The sequence below is a fragment of the Arctopsyche grandis genome, chromosome 9, assembly GCF_051622035.1.
Source record: "Arctopsyche grandis isolate Sample6627 chromosome 9, ASM5162203v2, whole genome shotgun sequence".
NCBI classification, from domain to species: domain Eukaryota; kingdom Metazoa; phylum Arthropoda; class Insecta; order Trichoptera; family Hydropsychidae; genus Arctopsyche; species Arctopsyche grandis.
Window position 1 is genome coordinate 15,169,079 of NC_135363.1, and position 13,783 is coordinate 15,182,861.

A 13,783-nucleotide genomic window follows, 5' to 3' on the forward strand; every position below is an offset into this window, starting at 1 on the left:
CGAGCGAGCGTTCAAGTGCAGAACGTTCGCTTGCCAGGTATGAGTACAACCGTCCACAGAAAAATTTAATTTTTTAATTTTATTTTTTTCAATAATAGACCATTGTTTTGGCAGCTTAGAGTATAAAAGGTCCCTTAAGGCCTGACTGAGGGCGGAAAGATTTGGGCGGCGAGATTCTGCTAAGTATCGCGCTCTTCATTGTGTCTCGAGACAAGAAAAAAATGACTCATTTGGCTGTGCGAGAAGGACTGGTCGTTGGGAGGGATGAAAGGAGGAGGCTGAGGGGTTGGAAAGTGTAAATAATGAGGGAGGAAACCAAACAGAAACGTTCCTCCTTTTTTTAAAAGGACCGAGGCGAAACGTTAATGCGACGAAAGAGGAGATCTTCGCGAACCGCTAATGCTTACACAAAAGACTTTTTTACCACACTGGCGCAACAAAAGAAACGGAAAAATTTCATAAAGGGGAACGGGAAAAAAACAATGATACAAAAATATATATTTTTATATATATTTTCTCTTTCATTTCAGGACTGTGTCTCTCTTTCTAATTCAGTTCATCATTAACGCGGTTAGGAGGTACGGAGCTGCCATTAAGATTAGGGCTGTTGCCGTAGGCGCCGGAGCCGGTGCTGCTGCTGCTAATGCGCTCGCGTGGCATCTCAAATCCTCGGGATACAGTCCCAGGAGATTCGAAGTTCTTCCAGAGCCGTGCCACATGCACGTGACTGGAGGACAGGTCACACCAGTGCCGCCAGCTTCACGCGCCCATCTCCTAACCCAACGACCCAACCACGCCACTGCACAGTCGCACGACAGGGGATTATCGGACAACGTTAGACCACCTGAACAAAATAAAAATAAATATTTTCAGTAAAAATAGCACAAGTATATTGGAAAAAAATACCGCTTTCGAACCAGTGACAACTTAATAATAGTTGAAGAAAATTTGTAATAATTTACTTACAGGCACGTAAGTACATACATTATAAAATTTATAAAACCGTTAATTTAAATCTTTGTTCAATTTATTTTTATTATTTCTTCTTTGCTTGTCACTTATGTATCGCTTACTGTATTTAAATATAGTAATATCAATGAATTGAAGACACCCATAATATCACTGACATTATGACTCAAATTTTAAAAATAAAATAAATTGCTTCATTGTTATACAAACATACGAAGTGTATCTTTCAGTTGAAATACATTTAGACTAGTGGATTTGGAATATAATCGGTCTAATAAGTTGATTTGTATGGCGAATTACATTTCAATGTTAAAATGTATTACGACTGAAAATACAGTTCACCTATAAGAACTGTCAAAAATCAACTATTATATTACAACAGGCGCAAACTTTTAAAAGAGTATTTGTAAACGTCACTCGACTAGTAAATTGAGTTGGAAAGTCACATTTTTGTTTTGAACACATTCTTAGAGCTATCGTAATATGATACTCAATACCTTTATACGTAATACCTAGCAAATTTTATCGCATTATTGAATTCTAAAGCATTCGAAAAAATATCAGAACTGTCAAAACTCAACTTTTATATTACAACTGGCGTACATTGTCGAAAGTGTATTTGCGTTCGTAGAGATATAATTTACTACTTGAATTGTATTCGAATATGAATGACCTAAAATGCCAGTTGGAATATATTATAACTGAAAATACACTTCGACTGTCATATATTGACAACATATTTCCTCTGTACGCTATGTGCTCCTATTTATTTATTTATTTAAAAGCAAATTGCTAGTTAACACATTCAACCAAAATAACAAACTTAAACCAATAACTATAATGTAATATATCATACATATGCATTTTAACTAACAATCTTAATTTAATTACATCTTCCACAGAGATATCCATTATCATTCAAGAAGACACTTATGTTTTAGCACCCAAGGTAATTGAACTTAATTTTTTTTGAGACTGAAAATTTATCCGAGAGTTTGAACAAAATATGAAATTAAGATTTATTGTATTTTTATATGTATACATATGTATGTTATACATTAAATATTATACATATATATAAATATTATACATTAAAATTTGAAAACTTTTGAAAACGTGCAACCATGATTACGTTTTTATACACGTAATCATGGTCGCACACAGGAAAGCTGGCCAGTAGATTCAGACCGCCCCAAAATTCATATGCTCTAAGAAAATCTTATCTGTGCCTATGCACTTGTGTAACATTTAATTAACCCTTCTACAGTTGACAGGTAAGATTTTCCAGCAGTATAACTCGGTGGTTGCGCTAATGCTAACCACCGAGAGGCTCCCGGGTTCAAGCCCTGGATTGACCTCGATTGAAGAGAATTTATTCGGAGCATTTCTGCAGTACTGCTGGTCAGACTTGAATATTTATGACTCCAAGACGATCGTTTCCTATCACAGTTTGCCAATTTATCTGATTTCATTATTGAAAAGGCTCTTCATCAAATTGGCAAAACTATCCTACCTACTATTTTTCACCAATATTTTGATATGGATATGATTTCAAATTTAAACAAAGAAAAAAAAATGATTGATGATTTTTAAAAAATAAATCGGAGAACTCAAATCCTCTAGAAATACTTCCAAGTTTTTAATTTCAATTTTTATAAGTGCATATTATTTAAATAATTTGCAGTTTCTCAGACTTGGGGTTTTTTTAAATATTTATAATATAATATATAATACTCACCGGCAACTAATTTAGTAGCGAGCCTCTCCCAAGACGTAGTGTTCGGATACAGCGTGGCCGGACTCAAAGCCGCCAGTTGATTGTGGCTGAAGTCCAAGGACAATTGGGGCACTTGTCCCAAATTTCCCAACAGTCCTGGGGGCAATTCTCTGACCCCAGTGTCGCGCACTTGCACTTCCAACTCGTACAAAGTTTCCGCGCCCTCGAAAGCCTCAGCGGTTATCTTGCGCAATCCCGCGCCTGATATCTCCAGGTGCTTCAGCTTCGGCACAAACACACCGCTGAGTTGATCGATCAGCATGTCGTCGTTCACGTGCACGTGCAATTTCCGCAAACCGGGAACTTCCGTAACCACATCCCCCAACCGGTAGTCCTTTATATGACTTTTGGTCTCGGTGCGTAGAAATGCCAAACTCCTAACGGTCGACAGCGTCTCTTGCTCGAAATTCCCCAACTTATGTAAATTGTTTATGTCCAGGTGTACCAGACTCTCCAATCCGTAAAAGCTCTGCTTCGACAAATACTGTATCGGATTCTTGGACAGATCCAGCATTTTCAGATTCCTCATGTACGGCCAGACGTGCGACGGCACCGAAGTCATCATGTTACCCTTCAGATGCAAGTATCTCAGATTACCCAAATCCTTAACGGCGGCCTCCTTAACGTTCTCGATATGGTTGAACGTGAGGTTTAACGACGTCAAGTTCCTCAGCGGAATGTACGGAAACGTTTTCAGTCCGATATTCGAGAGGCTCAACGACCTCGTTATCGGCAGATAATGGAGCAATTCCTTGAAATTAGCTCGCACCGGATTCGAGCTCAGATCCAATACTTGCAAATTACATATGCTGCTAAACAAATTGTCCGATAAAATAGTCAATTTATTTCCGCTCAAATCCAAGCTCAACAAGAACTGTATGTCTTGAAACATCGTACTATCCACGCTCTCTATACTATTATGACTCATGTCCAAGTATCTCAAAGTGAATCCTATTTGAGAGAAAGCGATCGCAGGCAACACGATGAACTCGTTTATGCTCAAATCCAAATGTTCCAGCATCGTATTTTTGAACACGTCTCTCGGCAACGATCGTATGTGATTTCTTCTCAAATTCAAAAACCTCAAACTGTTCAAATTCGAAAACTGCTCGACGCTCAATTGTTCGATGCGATTATGCGACAGGTCTAGTATCTGCAAATAGTTTAGGCCCAAGAACGCTCTTCTCCTTACGGAACTTATGTAGTTATGATCTAAATTTAATATTTCTAACATTTCCATATTTACAAAAGAGTTCGTGTCTAAATGTCCTATTTCGTTGAAAGATAACACTAATCGTTTAAGTCTTTTGGCTATCCTTGACAAGAATCCTGTGGGAGTGTCCGCCAAGCGATTGTGCGAAGTGTCTAAAGTCTCAACGAACACATCTCCACCACTTCCGTCCAACCATACAATTTGATTCCTACTTATATTTAACAACAGCGGCATATCTATATCGGAGACGTTCTGGAACGCCCGCAACGAGAACTCTTTCAATTGATTACTTTGCATTTCCAACTTCAACAAGTTGGGCAGGTCGCAGAATGCACCCTCTCCGACATCCGTCAACAGATTATCCTGCAACGTGACGTGCAATAACTTTTGCACGTTCTTAAAAGCACCCGCGGATATATTCCTTATTCTGTTCACGGACAAGTCTAGGATTTGCAACTCGTGCAAAGACGCGAACGTATCACTTTCAAGCACTTCCAATAGATTGTACGAAAACTTTATTTCCTTAACGTCTGCCAAAGCGATGGTGTCGAAGAAGAACGGCGGGATGCTGGTGATGCGATTGAACTCCAAGCTGATGTACTGTAACTTCTGCATATTCGACAGGGACGTCTGCGCCAAAGCTTGAATGTTATTGTTGTCGAGAGATACCCACTCTAAACTTGTTAAATGCTTGAGGACATCTTCGGGAAAGTCGTCTCGGTACATTGAGAACGACATTTCAAGGATTTTCAAATTGTGCGACATGTTCTGGAAGACATCCGGGTGAACGTAATGAATATCATTGAAGCTCAAGCTCAACTCTCTCAGCTGCGGCAGGGATGAGAATACGCCAGAATCCAAGCGAGTTATCTTGTTGCTTCGCAAGTAAAGAGTTCTCACTGACTCGCCCCAAACGTCAAAGTCCCCCTCTTCAATGTAAGCTATGAGGTTGTAGCCTATGTCTAAGTGTGTCAGACTGCAGTTTCTCAAAGCTTCTCTCGGCACGGCAGTCAGTGAATTTCCATTCAAGGACAAAACTTTCACGTGCTGCGGCAGGTAATCGATAGTGGCTATCTTATTGGACGGTAAGTATAAGTGTTTAAGTCTTTTGAGGGACATTATGGCCCGCGGAACAGCCAACAACTGGTTGTGCTCCAAATCTAATTGCTCCAAAGTGTGCTCCAAGCCTTGGAATGCATCGTCGTCGATCATTTCGATCTTATTATAAGACAAAACTAGCTTGGCGATGTTCATGCCTTTGAACGCGTACGCCGGTATGACCCTCAAATAGTTGAGTTCCAAACTCAAGTGCCTCACGGCCAGCGTGTCGTTAAACATGTTGCTGTACCACGCCTCTAGGCCGTTATCGCCCATTTCCAACTTTTCCAAGTTCTTGTGGTGTTTGAACGTAATGTGCGGTATTCGTTGTATAAGGTTGCCCCTCAGGTTTAACGACTGCAAGTGATGCAGGCTCGAGATTAACTCGAAGGGGAACGATTCCAGCAAGTTGCCCGCCAAATTGAGACTCTGCAAGCTTTGCGGCAGCGACTTCTTTCCTATCGTGTGGATTTTGTTGTTGTCCAAATCGATTTTTACTAAATGCTTCAACTGGGACAGGGAGTATCCGGCGCCGGACGAAAGCTCTACGATATTGTTTCCACTCAGTATTATACTCGTCAACGAATCCTTCATTGAGCCCCAGTCTCCAACCGTACTCACCAAATTGTTACTGAAAGAAACAACAAAATAAGTTATCGATATAAATTAACCTCCTTACGTCCAATAAAAATACTCCTCTGAGAGGTCATACTCTCAGATTCCAAAAAAAATGCTTCAAAATAATTATAAAATCCGTCTTTTCAAATAGAGTGGTTGAAATTTGGAATAGTCCATCAAATAATTGAATAACTTCTGGTAACCTTAACCGCTTTAACACTGGTTGTTTTTAATTATTTTACCTATATATGTACGTATTTCATTCCGATTTTTTTTATCTTATGTGATATTTTTATTTTTTGTATTATACATTTTTGTATTAAAAAACCCCTTGGGTCCATCGAAAATGCCGCCTTTCCATACTACTCTTAAATAAATATACAAATAATGCTGCGTGTATGAAAGAACACTCTTATTGCAATATATACAATTTTCCATTAATCATTAAAATTTTCGACATTAATTCTAAACTGAGCTCTGAGAAATACATACATATTATATATGTATGTATGTAATGTTAGGATATGTACAACGAAAACAGTAACTTTTTAAGATTTGGAAACACTTCTAATTAGAAAATATACTACTAAAACTGAGCATACATTTAAAGAACTGGCAGCGGTGTAAATATATTTTTTAGTATTTTTATATTACTTTTTTACGGATTTTCCATAATACAGAACATCTTTTCCGATTAGATATGTTTCCAAATTTCAAAATTATTTGTTTTCGATGTACCTTGTACATACATACATATCACTTATGTACATAAGTGATATGTATATCTATAGAAAACAGTATTAAACATTAATTTTAATGTTATATTTATGTATTTATCTATTAATACACATTCGAACATGTCAATTATTTTTACAAATTTATTAATTCATATAATAAATAAAAAGTATCCATTGATTTTCCGGTTTTGTTGTGGATTTTTGTCGCACGTATCTAACATGAACATATGTATGTATATGCATATATAAAAAAATATTCTTATAGTATATTTGGCATATATAAATTAACTCATATTCTTTTATTACAATTAAATAACTTTTGCATTTCGATTTAATTTGATAAATAAAAAAAACGCAAAATACACTTGTCGTAATCATAGATATGTGCAATATACATAGTACATACATACGTAATATAACCTGTTAATTAAGCTTAGATCCTTATTTCATATGAATGAAATAAAAAAAAAACAAACCAATCTTAATATACCATCATTTTTCATGAAATTGCGATGAAAATAAATCTACCACTATTGTTCCGAGGATTTTCTCAACAATATTTAATTAAATACTCCTCAAAGTGGTTGAATCCTTTTGAGTATACACATCACTTACAGTACAAGCTATTAATAACCAGCAGTCGACCTTATACAAAAAGAATACTACGGTTTCAAAGACCTTTATACTTACTTTTGCATGTTAAGCCAGTTGAGTATTTTCAATGCTTTCAACGTGCTGAGCGGTATTTCCGAGAATTCGTTGTATCCAAGATCCAGTGATGAAAGAGTCGTTGCCATAGAGCTATTAAAAATAATATTTTCATTATATTAATAACCATAGTTGTTTATTTATTAAATTATATGTATGTATGTATGTACCTGAAGGTTTTATCTGGTAATATGTGTAGGCGATTGTCCGGCAGAGCTAGCGACTGCAATCGAAGTGCATCCAATGCACCTCCGTCTAGTCCTAGAAGTCCAGCGCCGGCTATTTCGACATGCAACAGCCCAGAAGCGCTCATTTCTGCAACAGACCAACAACACACCCACAATGTGCATACAATACGAATTATCAATTTAATCGGGCTGAATCTGCATCCGCGATACTCGACGCGGTCCACAGCCCGCGAATTATCTTCGTACACACACACCGGAGCGTAGTTCCCGATTGATCCGGTCGTAATCAGCACAATTCTCCATTACACTGTGTAGGCAATATCGTGGTGAAATCTAGGTGTTACCCCAGAACGACTGCCATTAATTTTGATCCGTGACAGTCGCGTCGATACGAACGACCCGGAGATTACGCGAGCGTGTCGCATCACTTACGCTCTCTCGACCCACTCTCATTGTTCGCGCCGCGTAAATTATTGTACTGATTTAGAATGTCGGTGAGCTTATATTGGATAACGATACGAAGCGGATATGGAAATGCCTCCATTACCTTCAGTCGCCTTAACCAATTCCTGACACAACCCCTATAACTCCCGTAGACGAACGGGTTGAGTCCTCAGCAAATGCAACAGTGTTTCTTCAACTTTTGCAACAGTAGCAAATAGTTACAAAGATATGCTATTTAATAACATTAAAATCCGCAATATATCCAAGACAGATTATTTTTAAAAATAAATGAACTAATATAATATTTGAAAATAAATGAAATAATATGAATTCGAACAAATTAATTTTGATTTATGTACATAGGTTGATTTTTTCGAACTTATAAATATCCTACTAATAAAATACGTAACAAAAAATTTTGAAATTGTATTCATAAAATGCAAATTTTGAATTTCCCACAATGAACCTAATGGAAAGCTTACGAATAGAATAGAATAGTTTTGATTTTTTTTTACTGTATTTTTTTTAAATAACCCTTTGAGTGCTGACGTCTTTTCTGTTGAAAGCCCACCACGCTGAAAATTTCGCCAACATTTCCAACTATAATTATTTAGAAATTCAATAGAAAGCAGGTATAAAAATTGTAGCTTATCTAAACAAACCCTAGATCACTACCCTAGGTAACTACTGCCAAAGATTTCGAGTTTTGTAAATGTGTATTTAGACTCTCTTATATGTATGTATATCTTGCAACAATATAAAATAAACAAAATAAAAAAACAAAATAATATTAATGAATGTATTTTTCCAAAACTAGTTCCATTTTCTGTTATGTTGTTAAAATGCAATGCTCACAATCTAAATGCCAATACACAATCTAAAATACTCAGCAGTTAGGGATTTCCATTGAGAAATTTTGCTATGGTTATAAATTTAGAAATTCCGGTGTAAGCCAGTCTTTTTTTGTCGGAAAAACGCTGATCGGTATTGGTCAGCATTCATACGGATAAATAAGCACTCAATATTCACTTATTGAAGTTTTTTGGAAGGATTATGATAAGTTTTGACTAATAAACACCTAACGCTCGAAATATGTGTAATGTTATTTTCAGAAAATCGTCATTTTTTTCGAAATTCCGTGATTATTTTAATAATGAAAGGCGTTGAGATCTTCCTTGATTATATACCTTTAATCTTTTCACCAAAATTACATGTTTTTAGGTAATTGCGTTAAACAGGTAATTTTGAGCTCGACATATTTCATGAAGTTTGTAAATTTTTTAGGAATTTTTGTGTTCAAATTAAAGGTATACACACAAAAAAGCACTCAACGAGTTTTATTTTCAAACTAATGACAGGAATATGAAAAAAATGATGATTTTCTGAAAATAACGCTTTCTCCGTACAAACACCCATTGCGAGCGCGACACGCTTTTTATTGAGCGAAACGGTGACTTTTAACTCTCGTTAATCGGTCAAAACTTATCATGATCGACCCAAATAAGCTTTAATATGTGAATATTAAGCGTTCATTATTATAAAAAAAGTAAAATCTAAACTATTCTCGAAAAATAAGTATCTTATCCGATGTTATTATGTACATACGTACATAGCATTGTAATGTATGTAGTCAATAATGAGGATGATTTTATGAAGTCAGAGAACCACTTTAGCTATTACTATAAAATAGAAATCCACCTGAATAAATACCGCACGTATCCCAACATCACTCTAGCTGCCGTGTAAATACCCATCATTTATACGGACCATTCATAATACCGACTCTCTCAAGTGCTATTTTAATTAATATTGTACGAGCAGATATCAACGTACACAGGTGACGTCTTAAGCGTTTCAAAATTACCCAGATGCACTCATATACCTGTGTGTATAGTACGCATAGTATTTATTAGTGCATACGATGCGGTTATTATTAATCCACGGGTAACTACGAACGTATACTGAGTAATGAGTACCGAGCGACGTCATTTCATCTAATGCGACGTAAACCGTTAGTGGGTAAGGGAAAACCGCTGTTCATCCCTAGATCCTGTCACGTCATATGACGTTCATCTCGTGCATCCCTTAATGCGCCGCATCAAATGCACACACTGCAAATTGCACACACTGCCGTACAACAGGACGCTGCATCGGGTAATCTCCCCTTCCGCGAAGCATGAACATGCACTACTAAAAGTGCATCACCGCAACCGGGCTGGAGCTCTGTGTTCCGAACGAGATTAACTCTCGCATAACAAAGCCTAAGTGATCACGTTTGCCGTTCAATATTATTAATGATATACATATATTTCGACTCTACAACAACGAAAATTGGAATCGGCTTAGCGGGGAAACGACGCGCGAAACTGCAACGTTAAGCGGGGACCAGTGAGTTTTCGACACCGTTTACGATCTCGTTAACTGCGCATAAAATTAACGCTCGCTGAAGCGATTTAACGAGTAGTAAAATTTCGTTTGCAGCTCTAGATTGTTTTGGCAGGTGAAGCGAGTCTGTCGTTGGTGCCAAATGTCGGAAGAAAGTGTATTATACAATGGACTGATTCTTACGGAATCATATACTGACTTAAAGTTGAATTTAAATGGATACGGAATAGAAGAAGTCTCGATGCATTATATTATTTTAGAATTTAATTAAAATAAAAAGCGTTCTTACTAAATAAAACAAGGTCTCAAAAAAATAAACATTATAAACATACAGTAATACACGTATGTACCAACATCATAAATCAATGGTTAACGTATAATGCTTGCAATTGTGTGGTAACGGATTCTATCCCGTATGCTACTGGCCAGACCTTGGATATGTGACTCCAAGGTCGATTGTTTCCTATCAGAGTTTATATTATCTGATTTCATCGAAACGCTTCCAACAAATTGGCAATCCTGTCCAATTCCTTTTGCAAAAATTCGAATGATTCAGCATCTCGATTTTCGCTGATTAAAAAATGCTCCAAAAATTTGTCCACAGATGTTTTAGGGCTGTTAATTGTTTGACCTTAGATATCATGTTTAATAAATGGATGTATACCTGTTAAAATAATTAAAAAATAATTCTTAATCTATATAGTACAATCATCACGTTAGAGCAATCTGTTAGACGAGTGTGCATGATTGATTGAATAAATAAAATAAAATTTAAAAAATAATACTATGTCTTTATATTATGCATCTATAAATTATATTAAAATTTTTGGCATATTTGTTAGACTAAAATATGTATTCAAAATTCCAAAATAAAAGAATCTTCGAATTCTTCTAATATATAATTTCGAAAGAGACTTTTTAATTTTCTATGTAAGTATTTTTGGTTGGAAACATCGAAAACAAGTCAAATTTTCTATGACGACGATTCGATTAGTTGAATATTTTTTTTTTTTCGATTCAAATAAATTTGATAAAAAAACAAATGAATATTTACTATTAGATTCGCCAAGTTTAAGATGTTTATATTACAAATACTGAGCGAAGCCGGATAAAACAACTATTATTTTATATAGAGCCAAATATACATCTGTATATTTATTTAAATTTTAACATTTATAGTATTTTAAAGTTAAAAAATAAAAAACCAATACTTTTTTGTTGCTTATAACTTTTAATAATTCACCGTCGATTGGTGTTATTGTATTATCATCATTTTAAAAATAATAACCAGAGTATAAGCTGGGGCTCCGCCACTGTACGCACATATAAGATTTTATACAAGTATTGTTCACTAACACAGTTTCAAAGAATACGTTATTGGTTCCTTTATATACATAATGTATAAAACCTGCCCAATAGAGTTTTTAAAATACACTATACGCAGTGTTATGGCCAACACGAACTGAGAACCGTGGTTGCTAAGGTCGAGGAATACACAAAGTGTGCCAACAAACTTATGGACGAGTCGTTATTTTTCATGCGGATTGTAATTTTGATCAAAATTTGGTTTTGGTAGACATTTTATATTATTTTTTATTTACCTGGTAATTTGTGCAGGGGCACAGCGACGCAGGAGATCTCCCGAGGGCGGCACCAGCATAAGGAATTGAAGCTGCAAGGCCTCTGCGCCACCACCAGCGCCGCCCACCACAACAGCGCCGGCCAGCGACGCATGCCCCCGCTTCTAAATACAAATAAAGTAAGATAATTTATAATAAAAAAAGAGGAAAAACATATAAGGTACCGTTTTCAGGTAAAACACAAAGCATTAGACACATTAAACAGCTCAAAAGAGATGCAAACGCAAGTACATGTGATCATAGTAGAGTAAAACACACCGAAACATTCAAATCAGTTGCACTGAGACATGTTTCATCTAACTTTGAAACAAGTTATCCTACGACAACATATGTATACACACACACCCAGTGGAATTCGTCGGATCAATATTGTTGTCGGATAAATAAGCCGAAACTTCCCGTTTCAGCCCGCACTAATTCGCGCAAACTTTAACCTACTCGTGGAAGACGCTTCCACTACGGCGACAACGCGTTATTGTTGTTTCATTACGTGAGACAAATCTCGCGGATATGATTTGCATTGCTGTCAATCAGTTTCGATCTAATCAGCATTTGTAATTGTTTCGGAAATTAATTATTCCACGCGTCTTTGATTTATTGACGTCTGCTCCGCAACGCTAATATTTGAACGCAGTAATGTGCCACCGCACATTTGTCAAAATATTATAATATACATATATATAAACGTGTTTTTGATTGTCCTTGCGACATAAACAAGCCTTTATATTGTATATATTCGTATATGAAATATAAAAAAAAATGTACTTAAGGCGAGAGGCATTATGAGCGAACGCTCGTCACGTGAACGACCCTCAATCATCGAATACGTCAAGTCGCGTAAACTAACTTGTTTTGTATGAGCTTGTTGTTTGTTGCTCGATCAATCATATCAATGTTAACGGTTCAACTTAGAGGTAACCTAGCCATTGTTTCGCAAATGCGAAAGCTCGCCACAAATCACGCCTTAATAGGTCTTGAACACTTTTCAACGTTTAATGCGCGCCCCAGTATGCAGACGGCGTCACAATAATAGCAGCGATTATAAAATTTCAATACCAAATTTTGATCGTTTACTTTCGGAAATTATAAACGGGGTAGCTTATACCTGTGATACTTAATTTTTACCTGACTTTTTTTGACTTTGACTTTTGTTCGATTTGCCGCAAACATCATCTCAAACGTCAAATGTACAAAATTACGTGATTATTAATATAATAAGGCTTATACCAGTGTTTACCAACCTTATTTGTGCCACGCTCTACTTCAATGCCTCAAAATCTCCATGATTCTCTTCCCCCCCCCTCTATCAAAATTATATCATTTCGGTCGCTTTCCTCGTGTCTGAGGGCCATGACTTTCCCGTTTTCTATTATAACTTCCATAATGCGACCCGTCATGGTCCTCCAAACCTCCCAACACCCGGCAGCTCGCATTGACTCAACTACCATTTTTCCCGTGGTTTCCAGACCTGACCTGGTCACTCCATCATATTGGGGATCGTCCTCTTAATCTTCTTCCCAAAATTAAGAACTCGACAGATTCTAAGCATCCGTCTTTAACCCTTTGACTGCTACAACAACGATAAATCGTTGTTTTGAAATCGGCGAAGATTGCTACGACGATCGTTGTTGTCGTCATTAATTGTCGTATTTCAATACTTTCTTTGAGCCGCCAGCGCATCAGTGGCACGAAACATTTTTTTTATATACGTATTTATATTTATTTTTCAATCAAGCTTTATAAATATTTATCAATTTTTTAAATAAAAGCTCTTCAATTTCGGGTTCATCATCAAAGTAAATTTCGGGTTCGTTGTCAAAGTCATATAAGGAGTTATTACTTGGGAATTGATTATTGTCGATAAATTCATTTTCAGAATCAGTAGAGCTGCCGATTTGTCGAGTTCCTCGGCGAGGAGCTATTATTTCGCTTTCGTCACTTTCACTGTCCGATATCATTTTGCAGAGTTAAAATAAATGGCAAAAAACAATAGAAATCCGCTTTCA

General features: G+C 36.5%; 1 protein-coding gene across 1 annotated transcript; it reads right to left on the reverse strand.

Annotated features, from left to right (window-relative positions):
* Positions 1 to 551: 551 nt before the first annotated feature.
* LOC143917287 (uncharacterized) lies at positions 552 to 11,871 on the reverse strand. The gene is made up of 5 exons (XM_077438771.1): positions 11,739 to 11,871; positions 7,291 to 7,435; positions 7,103 to 7,213; positions 2,708 to 5,688; positions 552 to 844 (listed from the first exon to the last, which is right to left on the reverse strand). Exons 1-5 carry the CDS (start codon positions 11,869 to 11,871, stop codon positions 552 to 554), a joined length of 3,663 nt encoding a protein of 1,220 aa, XP_077294897.1.
* Positions 11,872 to 13,783: the final 1,912 nt, after the last annotated feature.